The sequence below is a fragment of the Astatotilapia calliptera genome, chromosome 5, assembly GCF_900246225.1.
Source record: "Astatotilapia calliptera chromosome 5, fAstCal1.2, whole genome shotgun sequence".
Classification (NCBI taxonomy): Eukaryota; Metazoa; Chordata; class Actinopteri; order Cichliformes; family Cichlidae; genus Astatotilapia; species Astatotilapia calliptera.
The window spans coordinates 32,676,453-32,696,368 of record NC_039306.1 but is presented as its reverse complement, the minus strand read 5'-3'; the positions used below and the strand labels follow the sequence as shown (position 1 = coordinate 32,696,368).

Sequence of the window (19,916 nt, the reverse complement as noted above, 5' to 3'; positions counted from 1 at the left end):
AAAACACGATGCACAGTAATATGTGTGTTAATGCAGTTTGAAACCTGCTAATGCGCTCTAGTGTAATAGCAAATTCCTCCAAGAGAAGGACAGAAAGCTTCCTGCCTCTGTGAACTACATAATAAACATTTTTATATTTTTAAATATAATTATTACAATTATTATAAACTGTTTGGTGCTGAATATGTAAATATATTTGATTCATTTTGTGACTCTGACTCATTACCGATTACTTAGATTAAATATGTCAGAAAGGGAGGTAAGGCTTGCTAACACAGTGGTATAAAAACTATTGTAGATCAGTGAATTTATTAACTGCTAATTAGTGAAAAACTGAGGTTTGTCTCTGTCTTTCTGTCCATGTTCACACATCTGAGTTTACCATTGTGACAGTTTTTAAAGTTGTGGATAGAAGTGGGGGGCTGGCCTTATGCCATGTGTATTGTGGCTGTGAAAGTTATTCATATGAGTTGATTTATTTGGCGTGAGAGGTGGAGATGTTATTGGAATGGATGTGTGCTTTAGCTCAAACCTAAACCCCCCAAACTTGACTCTTTTTTTTAAAACACTAACTTTCTATGATCAGTATTTAGAGATGAACCACACACACCTCAATAACACTTTTATTTTAATGAAACAGAGCAGAAATAAAGTGATCTCAGTAATCTGCATACAGGAAGTTACTTTTTTTTTTTATCACAGATTTTATTGAATCTGTAACAATAAAAGTGAAATGCCTGTCCAAATGTTGCTTTAACAGGACTGTGTGAGTGTGTTAGATTATTTTGTAACTGTTACAATGTTTGTAACCCTTCTGAAGCTATGGCCATCATGTAGAGACTTCCAGGTTGCTTCACTCACTCAGGATCTTCCTAAACAAAATGGACCACTGAATCATACCCTTGACATCAGTACAAACCTTCCCGATGAGTTTATCGGCTCAGCCACTGGTTTCAGGTCATAATGAAGAAAAGATTAGGTCGGTATCAACTGTTTATATACCTATCACAAAAGTTCGCAAAATCAATACATAGAAAATATATAATATATGTTTTAAAAATCAAATGATGTCCAAACAGTCATCAGACAGAAGTAATACTCATTCTCATTTGTTTTTTTTGTTTGTTTGTTTTTTGTTTTGGGGGGTTTTAGTGGAATTTCTGTCAGATTATCGTACTCTGACTGTAATTGTGTCTTCATGGAAGGACGCCAGAATGCAGAAAAGACTCCTGGGAGTTTTCAGGAGTGCAGTTCAGCTGAACTGAACATCTGTCCCAATCAGGATGTAGTCCTAGAAGGAACAGTTCACAGCTTTGAGTTAGAAAATCTCTCTTAGAAATGTCAAGATTTCTAATTAGATCTCATGTCATAAACAAAAGCACTAAGCTCACAAACATCCTTAAACAAACTTATCAAACACATTATCAGTATCTCTGACCTTCAGCACATCAAGCTGGGTGTTCATAAGCTTCATCTTTCCAATTGTGGGCAGTGGGTATCCCTTAGCAAGTTGGGCTGTAAAGTAAGATTCATAATTTTAGATCAACTTTCACAGTTTTATAAGTGGCCTATTGTTAATAGGAAGTACTTGTATTAGACGGCTCATGTTTTGGAATCTATGGATCTACTGCCATCTACTGAAATACAACATTAAAATACACGTTAGGAGGAAAATCAGTGAGTTTACAAATCCAATCCAGTCATGGAGATGTTCAAGTTACAATCACACATTTCTGCAACTCCACCTAGAAGTAAAAACTTGACCAGATTTTAATTAGGCTTAATCTTTCTTTCAAGGTTTTCTCATAGGGCAGAGTTGCATGTCTCTTTCACTGCATCAGAACAGGGACGGTGACTCTACAGTTTCACTTTGAGGAAGAAGAATCAGTTGCAGGAATCCAGAGTAAGGTGATTGCTGAGGAAAGTTTGTGATTCGAGCACAAAAACCTTTGTGGCTGTTTGATGAGGTGAGAGTGGGCGAACTGTGGAATATGCTAAAGTAAGTTCACTGGTGAATTTCATTCATTGTGAAATGAGTGTGGTAGTCCCTAAATGGCAGCGACATGTTGGCTCATTGGGAAGACTGCACTATCCAACTTCCCTGCTTACTTATCCCAAACAATCTCCAAGCTACCCAGCGCCTCCCGTCTCTCTGTCGCACAGAGACAGAGAAAGAATAGAAGAATACGAGAAGCACAGATAAGCAACGTGGCCACAGCATCTTGCTGATGAACATCATTTACAGCAGCACTAAACCACGTAAGAAGGACCTCTTCTTAAAAAACAAACACATCTCTGCTACGTTGTGCCTACCAGTACCCACACAGTGGATATACATCAGCAGTACATTTCTGGAGGGCTGTTTTACTCAATGCACTGATAATAACGATCCAATGTTTTCAACTACACACCCTGGCAGAGCTTTTGGGTCTGCACCGCAGCTTTTTATGGTCTGTTCTACTGCTGTCCCAAACTGGCTCGACATGAAGATGTGGATTATGCTAGTTGGATAGGCCCAAGAGATTTTTCAAGTAAAAAGTAATGACAACGATTTGCAGGAGACATCATTAACTGTGAAGTCAGGAGTGGTTATTCCACGTTACAGTCATTGCCCAGTGTCAGTATTAAACTCGAGTATTTAAACATTCGTCTGCAAAGCTCATTGCATGCTCTGTGTAGGTCCTTCAAGTTGTTTGTATAATATTCCCCAGGACTTTGGAAGCGTTGAGAAAATACAAATGGAAATCCTTTTTGGAACTTTTGGTGAAAAATCCTCTTTAGAGTTCAAAGTGAGGATGAACTCACCATTAACAGCAGGTATCACCACCAATTTGAGGACCCCTTGAAAGACATTTTCCAGTGGTCCCACCTGTAGGTTAGATGTAGGGTTAGTTCGAGTTGCTGATGGTTCAGACTGTTATTGTATAGAAACGCACTTCTTACCTGAAAGTCTCCCACATAACTTTTGTCCAGGGTCAGATCCATTCTGTGCAAATTAGACTAAATTAGAACGTGATGTTCATCTTAACAAAGACCTCTCGGCCCTATTTTTCTTTGCCAGTTAACTCACTTGTTGAGGGTGACAGCTGCAGCCAATTTCATTTCACTGACAAACATACGGGCACTCACGCTGGCCTCCTGTCAAGGCAATGGTGGTTCATTTCAGATGGTTTTCTAAAACCACAAAGACAATTTAAGATCATATCAGCTGGGTAACTTACCAAGTTCAGGACAAAAAGAGGCGACAGAGTAGAGTTGGGCTGGATGGCAAAGGCCGTCACTGTGGTGGTGGCCTGGACTGTTGCGTTGTTGGGCTCAAAGGTCAGTGTGGGGGTTTTCACTGTCTTCACCAGCAGCTTCATCATCAGACCTGGGAACTGCTTAGCAATCTGGCAAAGAAAGAAGAAATTCAGATGACAAGCTACCAAACATTTATACTTTAAATATACCAAATTGTGTTGTCACCTGTGGGATAAAGGCTCCAAACGTTTTGGTGTTGAGTCGGATTGAAGAGCTTTTTGGTATCTGGCACGACAAAGTGAGAAAAGTTGGAGATCAGTTTGATGTCCTGAAAAGAAGGTATGAGACTCAGGAGGCAGCAGTTTACCATGTCGTCAGTGATGGACAGGCTGAGGACTCCAGCATTGTTGTAGACGAAGGCTGCAGAGTTGACAGTAAAGGCAGACATGCCGATGTACAACATGTTGTTGTTCTGGGGTGGCAGGTAAAAGGCCGCTGGTGAGAACGGAGGCTCCTGATGTTTCCCGATGTTGTAAAATTCCCCCTGAGAAAGAAGACCCACAAAAAAAAGCTCCAGATTTTTTAAAAACAATAAAGTGATATCTTTGGATTCCTGTAAAAATGTAGTGTTGCATAATTCTCTACCTTCAAGCTCAGATCTATCGAGGACTTTAAAACAGTCGGTGACGATACCATGGAATATTCAATCTCTGCATACTTGTCCACCTTGGCTAAGACTGCATAGAGACAGAAGCTCACTCATGTGTTCATCACCAGTGAAACAGCTGATTGAGTAACTAAACAGGATACTTTACCATTGAGAGTTTTCAGCTGAGGGTTTAAATCAGATACTGCATCAGCCACCAGGGGGCAGATCTGCAACAGCAAGTAGTGAAAAGAAGAACCTTATTTTCAGGAAGAAATCTGGAGACAGTGATTTGTATCGAAGAAAGTCATCATTAAAGGCTCACAGTGGCATTTCAAAATTAAACCTTTGGTGAATGTTTCAAACAAAAGAGCAGTTGTGGAAAAAATTAATTAATCAATGTACATGACCAACAGTGAAGCTTGGCACATCTGTAGATGCACCTTTTATATTATATATTCATTCTACTTCAGAGTAAAAGATAATGTGAGACACTGTGCACTAGCAGACACTTCTGGTCAGTTGCATGAGCTGGATTTCTGCTGCAAGTAGCTGATTTGCTCTCACCTGTTTCTGGAGTGCATTGCGCAGAGCCTTATCAATAAATGTTGTGAAGAGATTGTACAGCCAGCTAACAAAAGACAAACAAAAACAATAACAGCAGGATTTAGAGAAATTCTGCCATTTGTCAAGAAAATGAAGTAAAATAGTAAAACCCTTCTCCCTCACAGCTGGGTTTCTCACCTCGCTCCACCATGAAACTTGACCTTTGCACTTCCAACAGTGGCTGAGCAGCTGTCACTGCTGACCGCTGGTCGGCCTGTCTCGTCACTCTTGATGGAGATGGTCGTAGCGATACTGAGACCATTCACATCCAAATCAAAAGACCCGCTGTCCTTTCTAGTAAAATAAAAAGGATATCAGATATTATATTTTTAAGCAACCAAATTATTTTCCCTATAGAAGAGATGTTACCTCACTCACATTATTCGCAGGTACTTGACCCTCCAGTTTCCATTCAGACTGATGAAGGCATCACCTATAGACATTCTGACTCCAGTCCCTGGCACCAGATCCACTGAAGACTTTGGTAAGCCCACATTAACTATGTGCATACTGGAGGAATTAATGTTTTTTTGTTAAAGAAGGAAAAGGACAAAATAACAGTTTGCTACAGAATCTAAACACATACAAAAGAAAAAAAATCTGGTGGCTTACTTTGACAAACTATACTGAACCTTTCCAATCGGAGACACCTTCTCTGTCCCAGAAAAGTCTGGAATTTTGATTGATCCGAGTTTCTGCTGGATGACAGCCATGCCAAGTTGCCTGCCTAAGAAAAACCAAAGAAAAAAGAATCTGATGAACAAATCCTGGAGAAATCAGTGCTTTTCTAAAAATGAAGCATTTTTACACAAACCTTACCATATTCAATGCCCTTTTCTGTCAGCCTGACCTTTACTCCAGGATTCGTGCTTAAGGTTGTGGGGATGAGAGCCACCAGACCCAACCAACAGCACAGGAACATCTCAGCAGCTGGAAAGGAAGGACAAGAACATCAGCAAAATTCCTGTTTATGCAAGAGCAACAGAAGACAGAGCAGTACTGTGAAGAAAGATTGGAAAGAAAGAAATTAAAGAAGATGTACAAATACAACATTACTGAAATACTATGCAGTGGAGGAGAAGTATAAAGCAGTTTATTTCATGCTTCATTGAAAGAGCTAACAGTCATTGCTTCACATGAAACCACATGTCCCCTGAGAGGTCAGCAGGGTGAGCTTGAGCTATATCAACCTAGGCTGATTGTCAGGGCATAAAGATGGTCCACCATCTTTACCAGCACTGCGTGTTTCAAGCTAGATGTGCATACAGCTTTAAACCAGAGCAGTTACATGCTTTTTGTCTACAGCGTGTCATTCTCCCCACTAAACCAAAATAAAGCTAACCATTTCTAACTCATACTTCACTTTTGCTGCTGACTTTGCTTGAACTTTAGTACACTGCATGTGTGGATGGCAGATCTGGACTCTGTGCAAGTCTAAAATATGATAATGTGATGTAAAGTGTGACTGTCTGAAGAATGTGGGTTGTTTTTGTTGTTTTATTGAAGATCATTCGGTTTTTACAGCCCACACTAGAAACCAAAACCTTTCTTTATACCCAGTGAAAAAAAAGCATCCTCAATGTTGTCAGTTTGGCTCAAGAATGTTTCATGTTTCATCTGAATGCAGATCTCAGTGTTTTCAACACTCAGAGATGGTGCACTCAATACAAACCACATCTGTCTTAACCTGAGTTGCAACACTAGTTTGCTCAACTGATAACAAGTCTTTACAAGTCAAACCTTATAACAACAACCAAAGCACACTGAGAGACTAAATATAACTTTTTTGCAGTAGAGTAGCCACGTACCCTTTCAGATTTTACCCTTTGAGAGATCTGTGTTAACTGCCTGCACCATCTGTGTTGAGATTAAGCATTACAACTCAGAAAACATTGCTGCCATATACATTTAACCCACACTCACTCTTACCTGAAGCAACAGTTCGTCCGGAAGACGTAGCTTGCCCTTTCTCAGACGATGTGCCAGCGTAGCCAAAGAGTCAGACTGAAAGAGGAAGAGAATCACATGCGCTCTAATTCACTTACTTAATCAGGAACTGAGCTTCTCAAAGAAACTCACCCAGCAACAATAAGCAAACATGCCGTTTGCAATGTCCCTTTATTGAATTTCATTCCACTCCCTTATCATTTCTTCACAAAAGACTAACAGTGTAGAAGTTAAAGATTATCAGAGATTTTAAAGACAGACTAAGTCAACTACTGTAAAGCTTGGTATTGTTTGAAGAACTTGATGTCCTTGAAATTTTGTCCTCTTGTTTTGCAGGTATGTCTGTGTTTTAGTTCCTTGCATGAATTTACAGTAAGTACCACACAAGAACCAGGCACAACTCAACTTCCCACTTCCTCATCTCATGTTTTTCAAAGAATTATTGAATGTGTTCAGCTGCCAGGCCGGCTTTTTAAAGAGACAAAGGCTGCTTTCCACTCCATCCTTGTGGACTCAGTATCAGTTATCAGTCCCTTGAGTGAATTTCAAGCATTCAAATGGACTCAAAGATGAACTTGGTGGATTTTGGACTCTTTATTAAAGTCAGTGGGATCTCACACAACACAATTTTGGCTATAACTAAAGTATTAATGTGCTTATTGTGACTGCCATAACCTTTTAACTCTCCATGCTATCAAAAAATACTCTTCAAATTGCTGCTCTGAGTAGATAACCACATGTGTTTTTACTGTACTTTTACTGTAAATGCACATTTCGACTTTCTAAAAAAAAAACAAAAACAGAAGAAGAGACCAGGAAATGGTTCCTCAGTGAAAATCCAGTGTGATAACCACACAACCAAAAAGTTTACTATATCATATTGTTTGGTCATGACGTGCATCAATATTTTCTTTGTCATTTAAAAACCACTGAAATTGCTTCCTGCTTTTTGAATTGCTGTTTATGTTTAAAATACAAAGTCATCACACAGCAGCTGGTCAGTAACTGCGGTTATTGTCTGAAAACAGGAAGCCTTTCACTGAAAACTGACACAATTGTGTAAAACCTTTACAGTGGGAAGAAAACACTCTGCTTGCTGCTGATTGGTGGAGGTACAAAAAAGCAAGGTGGCATCCAGTCAGACCTGTTTTGGTCCACACAAACCAGCGGCTAGTATTATACACAATGATTCGTACGCTATTCAGTGTTTACTGCTGTTTTATGGAGCATCAAAGCAACGTGGACATCGCTTACAATCTGAACAGTACTGAACTTTTACACAGTGAGAAATCTGAGGCAGCATGAAGAGGTAAAAAATAGCAGCGGGCCATGGGGTTAAAGTCTGAGAGAATCGAATTATTGTGCTGACAGGAGAAAAAGCATGTTGGGTGGATTATTAGTTTACAGCATTCCTCCTAAAGTGCCTACAACTGCAACACACGAAGTAAAGACATAGAAGGAAATACAGTCACATGAAGAGCTTGTGACACACATTCTGAAGGAATTGTTGTCATTTTTCTTAAAGTTCACCACCTACAGCTGGATAGCAGACGGCCTCCCCTCCCCGAGCCTGATTCTGCAGGAGGTTTCTTCCTGTTAAAAGGGAATTTTTCCTTCCCACTGTCACCAAAGCGCTTGCTCATATGATTTTGAGGTTTTTCTCTGTATGCACTAATGTAAGTTCTAGCTTACAATATAAAGCGCCTAGAAGTGACTGTGATTTGTGATTTGGCCCTGTATAAATTAAACTGAATTGAATTGATTTTAAACCGCTGCTTGTAGACAAAAACATTTCCTTTATTCCAACCTGAAACTTTATGTCATCAGCAAATACTTGGATGATTAGACAATGAATATGAATTTAATTCAGATCTAAATTGCTGGGCAAACTCTGTGTTAGACCCGTATTGTGTTTCTCGTGTATTGTTTTGTGAAGACATCTGCATTTAAATGGAGTGGCTATAATTAGTGTGGCAACACTACAGCTTGCAGAGGACCAGCTCCAACCTGAGGACCACCCCTATATATGGAACCAACATGGCTCATTTGCTTCTCTTTGATTCAATCAGCCACAGCAGAGATAATTGAGACTTGTAGTTGTTCTGTGTCTAGCAAGAGAGAACAAGTAAGCAGCACTGTTCTGCCTTTTGTTTTCTGTAACTGTTTTCACGGACCAGGGAGGCAAGCCCATGTTTTTTGGTTTGTTATTTTCAGGCAGGTCATCTGATCTGGTATTGATGCACAGCTCTGTTTGTTGGTTGTTCTGACTTTGGCTCACCCTGAGGATTCTCTACTTCTGAATTTGTGAATCTGCTGAATAATAAATACGACACTTTTTTTCCCTCTTCTCTGTGGCTTCTCGGGGAAGTGGAAGCTTTTGTTTTCATGCCATGTCTTGTCGTTGTGCTAAAATGTGATTTCCCCTGTTTCCTCCTTTATAAAGGGCGGGCCTATAATCTGTAAAATATGCATCAGACATATCTCAACAAATCATATCAAGTCATTTTTATCCATAAACAGCATTCCTATCATAAATTTATATATAACCCCTTAATGTAATATATTTACCAATTTATCAAAGACGTTACACATAATTATTACACAAAACATTGGAAATCACTTTTTTGCATAACATCGGCCGCTAGACGGGATGTTTCACACGGTTGCTCAATATGCAACAGACTATAGTTAAAACCACAAACCCTCAATGAAACTGTGTATATGACGCCTTAGAAGGGTTCAAGCAAGCAGCTTAGATTAGTACGCACTGCTAGCATAAAAAAGCATCAGTTTTTATAACTGTAGTGAAACAACTCGTTATTACTACAGGAGACAGTTTAACTGCTCTAAATGCTTTTGGCACAGTCACAGCTGCTCTGCAGAAATTGCTCCTGTCACTGGTTTGTGTGCAGAATTTCACTGTTATTCCTGAACTCAAAGGTGAGGTGACAAAAAAAATCAAACTTCTAGTAACTGCTTTTGTCCACTTGGTGGTAGCAGAAACTTGTTTTACACACCTTTAAGTTGTTGCCTTTGGGAGCGTTTGCCACCTGCCACCTATGCCACCTATTTTTGCTCCCTACCAACTTCCTGAGGAAATATTTATCTGCTAAATGCACTACGTTCACAAGCTAGACACACAACCGTTTCTTTCTACTGTTTGATGTTTAGTGTAAGTACCATTCAGTGGCTTTTAAGACTTTTTAGACTAAAAACATCAGGATAGACTGAAGCTAAAGTGAAACCTCACTGTAAAAACAGAAAAGGAATGTAGAGTTGTTCCGCTATGTTCAACATGAGCTACTAGATAATCTCTGAGATAAAAACAAATAACACATTTTCATTAGTGGCATGATGTCTTTGAAATGGATTCAAAACTTTGCTTCATCTTGATTTTTTTCCTAATTCCTAAACTGACCCTGATACAATGTTTCTCCTTTTCTGAGAGGCCATTGGACAGTCAGTGTAGAACATCCCTTCATACAGGTGTGGTGTAATTTAGAGTGCTTTAAGTTCTCAAAACAGGTGTAAGGTAACAGAAGACTGATGCACTCAAGAAATATGGAGCTAATCAAATCCATCCATCTTCTTTAACTCAGGGTCACAGGAAGCTGGAACCTATCCCTGCTGCCATATGGTGGGAGACAGGTTGCCAGTTTGTGAAAGGGCTTAAAGACAGACAACCAGTCACACCTACGGACAGTTAAAGTTAGCACTTAACTTGCACTCAGGACCTTCTCGCTGTGAGGCGACAGTGCTAACCACTGTGCCAAGTACTCTCCTGAAATAGCAAGATGATTGAAAACATATTACCTGAAGATACAAGGAGCAGTGGCAGTGAAGACAGGTGAATTTAAATACCTGGGATCGACCGTCCAAAGCAACAGACAGAAGAGAGTGCAGGCAGGGTGAAGTGGGTGGGAGAGGAGTGTCAAGGGTGATTTGTTACAGAAGGGTAGCGAGAAGAGTGAAGGTGAAGGTTTACAAGATGGTAGTGAGAGCTGCTCTGATGTGTGGTTTGGAGACGGCAGCACTGACAAAGAGACAGGAGGTGGATCTGGAGGTGGCAGACCTGAAGGTTTCACTGGGAGTGACCAAAAATTATTATATTAGAGGGACAGCTCAGGCTGAGTGGCCTGGACATGTGCAGAGGGACAGTGGATGTACTGAGCCAATGATGGTGACTATAGAGCTGCCAGGCAGGAGGAAATTGGAAGGCCAGAGTAGGGATTGATGAGTGTGACATGTAGATGGGTTGGTGTGATGGAGGATGTTAGGTATAGAGTGAAATGGAGGCAGATTATCTGCTGTGGTGACCCTCAAAGGCAGCAGCTAATAGAAAAGCCCATAAACATTGCAATCAAAAGCACAGTCATGCATGTTTTCAAGGAGAGGCTGACACTGCTGTCGCTGAGACTTCCTGAACTGGAGTGACATCTTGTGGTCACAAGTATATATAACATACACATTACTTTATATGTGGTTCTCAAAGGGGGATCCCTCAGACAACCTCGGGATTGTGATTTAATAACATTAACATTTACAATGTTTACATGCTGTTTATGGATAAACCCAGTCTTCACGTTTGGAGAACTGCTTCCGTGATTACCCATGTTGCTGCCTCTATTAATCAAGCTAATTACACAACATCTAATGTAATTGCAACACTCCAGGTCCAGTCTGCAGCTCAATGAAAGCAAACACATGAAAAACAAGCTCCGACGAGCTTTTAGTTTCACACTATCACGCACGCTGCATTCGGAGCCTGGTATGAAGTAGGTTAATTTGCAGCCAGCAGGGGTGCCTCGAGGTCTTGCTTGGGGATTTAAGAGATCACACACTTCATGCTCTGTTGTCCTTGTCCAAAAAAAAGAGAGAAAAAAGCCCTTTCAGTGTTGCAGTGTGTGACGAATCAACACTGGCACATGGACAATAAGGTCTTTTGTTTCATGGAGGATGAAAAGTAGACAAAATGTTTCTGTCAAACTCAGTAATTCTCTTTAGTTTTTGTGACATGAATTAGCCTAATTACTGGATGAAAGATTAATGGGTAAGTTGATTGAATGCTGGCTGAATGCCTGTAGCAACTGTTGCTGAGGCTCTTATTATTTAAACCTGCTCTGTGACTCAAACCGAGTGAGTGATGCCTGCACAGCACCCAGAGGTAAGCCCACATAAATGCTTCTCCTTGCCGTTGCTGATTTGACATCTCTGTGTAGGCACGCAGAGACTGCGCCTGACTGGCGTTCGCCTCAGTTCCCCATCTTAGTTAAACCTGTTAGGGTGTGACTGGAACACCTGCAGGTGTGTGCAAAGCCTTTAATCCCACCCCTTTCCCATCACTCAGAGCTTCTCCTCACAGCGTGTCTCGATTTGGATACTTTAAGTACACTTTCAATTAGTTCACCACATCCACTGGATACATACTTGCGTAGTGAATTTTGACAGTGTTGTGTTTTTTCAAAATGAAGTTGTAAACTACCGAAAATGCTGAAAATTTGCTACGGCTGAATGCAGTTGTGTCTCTGATAACACAAAAACGTTTTTCTAACGTGATGACAACGGTACGTTAGAAAAACGTACTAAATAACCAAACACTGGTTTCTCAAATTGAGGAGTCTGAGAACCTACTTTGAGTCCAAAAGTGTATTTATATAGTATCATATGCTGCTGTACAAAGTCCTCTACAGATACCTGGATGTTGTACTTCTGGTACAGCTGAATATGGACTGAAAGTGGAATACACACATTTTTCACTTTCAGAACATCATCAAAACTTTGTTTTTAGTAGACAGCCTAACTTGTTGGACGGTTTTCTGGGCATTTTTGCTGTATCTCATCTTCTGCCTATCTGTTTAAGATTTTGATTTTTGTTTTTCATCTAATAAAACCAGTCCAAATTTCAGCACTATTCCTAATTCTCATGTGCTACAAGAGACAATAAAACAAGGAGATGGTTACTTCAGATTAGCTTAGCGAGAGGTTAAATGATCTTAGCTACATCCAGTGTCAACAACTGCAACTTTATAAGCACTTCTGAAATAGTTAACATCTTATTGCCAGTATGTTTCATCTGTCCAGAACACCAAAGTGTAAACATGGCTGTTATTCACTTAGATTTGTGAGCCTTTTAGAATTTTCTGTATTTCTGCATGAACTTGACCTTATTTGATTGTCATAGAAGTCCTAAAAGTAGGAAAAGAGCAGTCATTTAAACAAAAATAGACATGGTTTGGTATGTAATGGGGAAAAGGATTCCATATTACATAATCTGAGAGTGGAAAACTTTTCTTTTTGGTATGTTTCAGCTGTTCCTGAATAGGTTTGCAATACTTTTTTTTTTAACCTCACATTTGTGCAGAAATGGCCAACATTTCCTGTAAACACCTTCAAATGCTACTGCTTTCCAGGGTGAGGGATCCCTGGTTTCCTGAGACACAGGTAGAAGGTAGGTCCTGTTACCTTCTTGCGAGGAAACAAAGCTAGGATAGCTGTCTGTTGACTCCAGGGCTGTTTTAGAAAGCATCCCCTTGCTTCATTGCATCCTGTATTGAAGATGTGGATTTACGCCCTGGAGGACGGGGCTATGGCCCCCCCACACCCTCTAGCAGATTATTACATGAAGGAACCTTTTAAAAAAACAAAAAACAAGCGCGTCCATGCTCACAGGTGTACACACGGGTGATCACACCCACAAACTACACCCTTTTTGGCTCCTACCTCAAAGCACACTGTGTTCTGTTGATCTTATGTGCTGCACAATAATGTTTAACATTTAGTATTTACTGTCATATTCCCATATATCATTGTGATGTTGTTTATTCTATTACTCTTGTTCTCTTCTGCTTGCTTTCTTTTTTCTTTCTCAGCAGGTGATCCAGGTGATTGATATATGCATTTTTTTTTCTCTGCCCGTTCTGTTGGTTTTTGGTTTTTGCCCTTCTCCCCCGTCCCTCTTCTCAGCTGTTTCTCTTTCCCTCTTTCTTTCTCCCCTTCTTTCCCCCAGTCAAGTCTGTCCCGTATTCAGTAAGTGAAAATAAAATAAACAATAAAAGGTGAATCAAATGGACCATTACGGCAAGGCTGGGATGGTCAGTTTGGTAAAGTAAATCCGTTGGGCATCTTTCTTCGCCTTTAGACAACAATTCTGATGGCAAAAGAGCCAAACGGGACAGGCCAAAAAAAAAAAAAGAAGATGTGGATTTACTAATCATCAATTTGCACCAATAAACACATTAAAACACTGCATGTAAACAATAAGATGTTAAACACGTGCCTTATATGAAGATAATATTGGAAAGAAGCATGCTTTTATTAAAGTGAATTTGAATTTGTTGGTCTGATATGTAAAACAACAGCTGAGGTGATGCAAATAGACGAGGCGTGTGTTTATTATTCATCCACTCTCATGTTATCCGACTATGGAACAAGATGAGCTGTGTGAGTCTGTGTGTCTGGCTCAAAAGACTCCACGCTGATGGTTTTTAGTCCAGGACGAGAGCAGACAGCAGGTCGGTTTATTCAGTCAGACATTGGGTCTGAAAGCCCTCTTAGTTGTTGGGGCCATTTGGACACATAGCTTTTCACAGCCTAATGTCTGCGGGCACTAAACGAGCAGCTAAAGCACTCACGTTGGGGGAAGATGAAACACACGGTGAAAAATGCTCTGCAGCTCAGTACAGAGGAGGTAAAAGAGTGGTTCATGGAGGAGTTCACGCAGGGTTCAGCTTGCTTTGCTCCTGCCTGCAGGCTGTCCACACTCAGACCTGCAACAGAGAGCCTGTTCCTTTTTGTCTTCAGCAGTGAGTTTAACTTGGCCTGTCAGCCTGCACAGCTATGAAGAACCGTGGAGTGACTGCGAAGTGTCGAGTCACAGTTGACTCGTCCAGTCACTGATTTTCACTGACGGGATTTTCACCTGACCTGACTGTTTTAAAACTGTATTTTATAACAGTTTTATGGCATTATTTGTAATAAATGCATTATTTTCTTGTAAAAACATCTTCTTAATCACATTTAACATTTCCTTTTTAATGCTAGATGTGAATCATCTTGGTCAGCTGGCTTTTTGCTCTGAACTTGGAGCAGCACTTCTGCCCCCTTCAGGGTAAAGGCAGCACGGCACATGAGATATACATCCAGGGCAAATCCGCTTGAATGGCAGCACCAGTTTAGACATTCTTCTGCACTGCTTGGCTCGGCTGAACGTACCACCTTTGTCACCATACTGTTAAAGTCACAACTGCTTCAGGCTTTTCTAGTATCTGATGAGAAATCCCCCTCTAATATTTCACTGTTATGGTCCTCGGAGCCTCCTGACTCTTCTGAAAACAAAGATCTTTTTCTCTCAAGCTTCAGAGATACTTTTTTTCCCCACACTGACATTTGCAGTCCAACTCAGAACAACTAATATCTTAGGATTGATGATACACTTTTCAGAGCTGTATGTATAAAAAATAACAGCAAAGTTGCCTGAGGTGAATCAAAGAAAACTCAAAGCGGGATTATAGCTCAGTCAGAGTGGAGATGAAAATAAAATCTGAATGTTGTGGGTGGATGGTTCTCAGCTAATTTGTATGGAAAGCAACAGCATTTAGAATTAATAGGATATTTTGTCCTTGCTCAGCTTATCATAATTGGCTTGGGCCTGTTTGTCTAGATTGACGGATACAAATGTTGATTGGGGGGAAAATAAGTTTGGAATATAGGCCATCCTGATGAAATAGACTTTATTAGAGTTGTGCATTGTCCATCTAAAAAAAGTGTAACCATCTGTAGCTCTAGCCATGTGTTTGTAGCCAGAGCTACAGATGACTCCTGAAAAACAAATCACATGCAGGCAATCATAGTGTTACTGTTTCGGAAAGAGGGCAGCAACAAGGACAGACTTGATGAGTGTATGTGTGGGACTGGGCCTGTTTAAAATGTGGCTGTGCAGAATGGGTGGATTGTGGGTTGCAGCTTTCTCAAATGACCAAATTAAATGAGTGAGTGACTGAGGTCATGTGTCACAGGAAAGCAAAGACAGTTTTGTGTTTTAGACCACCAGAAAGCTTAAAGGGTAAGTTAGAATTCCCAAAAGGTTGATTCTGTTCATCTGGACGTAGCGTTTTCAGGGAGAAACGTTTTGTCACTCATCCAAGTGACTTCTTCAGTCTCAGCTGACTGCAGGTTTCCCCAGCCCTATAAACAGTACCTTTGCACAGTGACTGAAACCAGCCCACCGAATGAACAACGGGCTGTGAGGTCAGTTAGAATTAGGGTTAGTTTAGGCTAAAGGTTTGGAACGTAGCTGTGATGGTTAAACATCACGGAAAGAGCAGCTGGGAGCTATTCGGAGGTTTTTTCAGCCATGACGCTTTGATCACTATGACACAAGATAATTACAGAAGAAATGTGTTGCAAAAACCTGACTCTATGTGAGTGCAGATTAACTGACAGACTCACAGCAAGCAAACCTTTCCTCCCAGCACATCCGCTTAGAGGCTTGGGAACATAGACTGTATAAAAATAAAGGACAGAGCTTTCAGGTCTGAAAAGTGAAGCCAATGTGCAAGTTCCTTACATCCTTTTAAATGACCACCAGTGGTTGCAAAACAAATTTGGCTGTACTGCTTACATCGAGCTATAATATTATTCTAATATTTTTTGTTAATAATGCTCTAAAAGACAAAAACAGCTCACACACTGTTGTGCCCATCACTAAGCTGGACAAGCGGTCCAGAAATGATGCAACTGTGTCTTTTGTTACAAAAATTCTGAAAATGTGACGCTGATTGTTTTTTAATTAAAGAACTGTAGGTATTGTAAACAGCGTTTTTACTGTGTAGGGCTGATAGTTGGATATGGGTTGATAGCAGATATTATTATTGAATCAGATACTTTTGCTTCATTACCTTTTTCATCACACAGACACGCATCATACAGCTCTCTCGCTAGCAGATGAACACATAAACGCACCAAACTTAGCAAGTCATCATAAAGACGAACACCCCACTAAAGCTCCTGTTTCAACAGCATTAAAGTATTAAATAGTTCAAATAAACTCGAACCTGGCTGTTTGATGCATAATCGTTAATGCAGTGGCTAGCAAGTAATAGCTAATAATAAAATGACAACATTAACGTGAGAGCTAGTCAGGACATGTGACCAGTCCTGGCCATTTCTAATGCAAATAGAGATTATTAATTATTAAATTGTTAAGTTAGTCTTAAAGTCCCAGATTTAAGCTGACAAAAGTCGTCCAGCAACTAGAAACAGTGGCAGGCTACCTTTCCAAGCTCATTTGTTAAACAATGAAAATATGTTGCCATGTTGCTAGGAGTACAGGGGGGAAAGGGCTGTAGCTGAATAAATTTCCACACACCAGTATTTTTGCTCCTTGCTAACATGAACCTCTCTTTGTGTATAGATTCCCTGGAACTTGGCCTGTTTTCCTTCCCTGTGGACACTGTGTGGACACTGTGTGGATAAGCGTGAGTGAGAGGGAATTTGGACTGGATTACTGTGTGGAGTCACTGAGTGTGTGAAGAGCAGTTTCGACCTCCCCTCCTTTGGACCTTCTCCTAGCAGCCTTGGACCCCGTTTCCTCCCCCCCAGCACTGTATATACTGTATGTATGTGTTGCATCTTCAAAAAATAAAAATGAAATAACTGAGACCCACAATGAAGTATCGTTGCAACTGGTTTACTGAACCTTCTTTTCAGTGCATGTACAGAATATCAGCATCCATTTTCTACTGCCTCCTACAGGACACACTCTTCTTCCACTTCCTTACAACATTAATGTAACACAGAACCAATACTGCCTGTCCTGGCATTACCATTGTAACGACACACTCATCCTGTTTCTTTCAGATGAATAACAGGAACTTAGGATGTAGGTATCTATGAATAATAACTATTATGCATACTCATATATTTATATAACCAACTAATTTCTTGCGATACCACAGTATGTATCCCACCTGGTGACACCTTTGTGAATAAACCGCCTTTTGACTTTTCCTTCAGAGTGAGTCCTGCACTTGTAATCGTGACAGAAATAGGAAAAACACTCATCCAAATGAATTATTATGTCATCAGTTTATGGCAATGAACTATGCACTTTTAGTTCATAATGCCTTATCAGTTTTACTCTGTTTTGATCACAGTGGCTTCATAAAGTCTGCATGTCTTTTTTCAGCTTAAAGATCATGATGATTCTTTTCTACACTGGATAAACCAAACCCAAGATTGATTTATTTATCATAAAATATGAATCACTGTTTCCAAAGTGCAGGTAATGTTGGAGATGTGATAAAAACTCATCAAATCTTCAACATGTTTTCTGCTGAACTCAGAAAAATGTTATTATTTTATCACAGAGTGATGAATCTTGTGTACAGTTCTATGTTTAGGCAGAAACTGGATGCAAATCTACTTACTAATTTGTTTGCTTGCTTCCTCAGCTACAATATTGATGTATACAAACAGGAGACTTAAAATTGCCAACCTTGAAATATGATTTAAACTTTTTTTTTTCTTGCGTCCCAGAAATCAATATATTCAAAGAAATAAGCCAGTGTACAGCAATGTGATGCAGAGACAGAATATGTGGACCTTTGAAGTTTCTGTTGCAGTGAGCTGCCAAATCATCTGTGAATGTTTTAGGAAGATTCTAGAAGAGGAAACATTCCCTTAAAAATTAGAGTCATGGTAAAACAAAAGCCACCCTCTAGAAGCTAAACTCAAAAATGATTTAGCCCCTAAAATGAGCTAAAAACAACCTCAGACATACAACAACAAGAACACATGACATATCACACAGCAAAAAGCTAAGGCGCTGTTTTTCATGTAAATAATATTTCTCAGAGTAGCAGATTTCATATTGTTTGGAAATGGACTTATAACCCCTCTCAGACTGATGGGCAATAGCAGTTGCCCCTTTAAGATCACCGCTGATGTATTTCTCTCTTTGCATTGTGTTAACACACCTGAATGCTCCAGGCCAACACTCAGTACAAACATCTGCTTTTAAACAGCGCTCACACTTTCTGATGAATCAAATGCATTTGATAATCAGCATCTGGCTGCTACTTATCCTCTTAATATTTACGAAGGCAGGAAGGGTGTTCTTAGTTTCTCACACAGTTCTGCATTTTGGATTAGCTTTTGTTAAATAAATAATCAAACGGGGTAATATGTAATGTATTGTTGTTAACCCGGGGTTATATTTACCTAATTCTAAGAATCACTAAGGACCAGATTAGCTTTTATTATGTCCTGATGCATAAAACCTTGGAATTTAACAAGGCTGTGATTCTTTTCACCATGCCTGTATTTTACTCTTCTTTCTCTTTTCCACTTTTAAATGTTCTCTTGAAGTCATGCATCTTAAAAAAAAAATAAATCTAGGGCATTAAACACTGGAAATGCTCTGGCAGATGGCCCAAGTGCCCCATGGTTGAACTCTGGGCAAACTCACTACTCTTTCCTTGAGGACGCAAAAGCTTCAAGGACGCTCTGCTGCTCATTTGCAAAAAGGAGACAATAACCACACGTTAACATGAAATCACACAGAATAACAACATTTAGTAACTTAGGGAGGCTGATACTACATCAGCGCAAGACGCATTTCGATATAGTGTATGGTTTCATTTAATTCCAGTGTTTAATGAGTCACGGGTGGCTGGTTGGAGCTAAACAATGGGAAATGGGTAAATGAAACAGTTTTGCTGTGGCATGTCTCCTTTGGTAGCCTTTTATGTTAATGACTCCAAATGGCACTTTAAATTAATTTGAACTGTATTCTGGAATTATGCAGTGGGGCGTCAGTAAAATGCACACAGCATGCTTGTGATTACCACCCAGGTCTTTGATGGCTTCAAACCAAAAAAAGAAAATCATAAAGGGACAGCTTTAACGTGAGTGAATCTGTCTCTCTGAGCAGAACGTCTGCACACTGCTGTGCTGTGGATGAGACATACTGGATTGGTATTTCATCTTTCTAATGTTAATTTCCTGTTTATAGCAAAGATTTCCTGTCACTGACTTTACAGATACCAGAACATTTCCCTGTGATTTTGCCCTGATGATACCAATGTACCCTGTCAAAATGATGCCAAGCAGCCGTGCTTTCAAGTCAAACAACACTAACACTGATATGGTAACACGCTGACAGTAAATGACAGCAAATTAATGTTAAGCAGATATAATATTGAGTGATGTGTGTCCACCTTTGTAATTTATGATAAGCCATGTACAGCATAGCATCCACAGGCTGTATGAGAAGATTGATGCAACCATTGTAATCACCTATTGGTTTTCCAAGGCACAAATTGATTATTTTGACTCTCACAATCTCTGTTGTAAGGGTGGCTGTAGCTCAGGAAGTAGAGCAGGTCATTTACATGATCCCAGCCTGGTCCAATCTGCATGGCAAAGTATCCCTGGGCAAGATACTTAACCCCAGATTCCTCTCAATGCAGCACATGAA

General features: G+C 40.0%; 1 protein-coding gene across 1 annotated transcript; it reads right to left on the bottom strand.

The window, feature by feature from the left end:
* Positions 1–609: 609 nt before the first annotated feature.
* LOC113022965 (bactericidal permeability-increasing protein-like) lies at positions 610–6,863 on the bottom strand. Its single transcript, XM_026168958.1, has 17 exons — positions 6,572–6,863; positions 6,422–6,496; positions 5,312–5,422; positions 5,105–5,219; positions 4,871–5,002; positions 4,631–4,786; positions 4,454–4,517; positions 4,056–4,116; positions 3,886–3,977; positions 3,608–3,784; positions 3,466–3,525; positions 3,222–3,389; positions 3,071–3,138; positions 2,944–2,986; positions 2,806–2,869; positions 1,439–1,515; positions 610–1,291 (listed from the first exon to the last, which is right to left on the bottom strand). The coding sequence occupies exons 3-17, from the start codon at positions 5,412–5,414 to the stop codon at positions 1,253–1,255; spliced, it is 1,419 nt and encodes a 472-aa protein (XP_026024743.1). The 5' UTR covers positions 5,415–5,422; positions 6,422–6,496; positions 6,572–6,863; the 3' UTR covers positions 610–1,252.
* Positions 6,864–19,916: the final 13,053 nt, after the last annotated feature.

Coding starts and splice junctions, on each gene's coding strand:
- LOC113022965 (XM_026168958.1), bottom strand. CDS start 5,414: ATGTTCCTGTGCTGTTGGTTGGGTCTGGTGGCTCTCATCCCCACAACC. Junction 3,390..3,465: donor TTGGAGCCTTTATCCCACAG/GTGACAACACAA, acceptor TTTCTTTGCCAG/ATTGCTAAGCAGTTCCCAGG. Junction 1,516..2,805: donor GGTGATACCTGCTGTTAATG/GTGAGTTCATCC, acceptor CTTACTTTACAG/CCCAACTTGCTAAGGGATAC.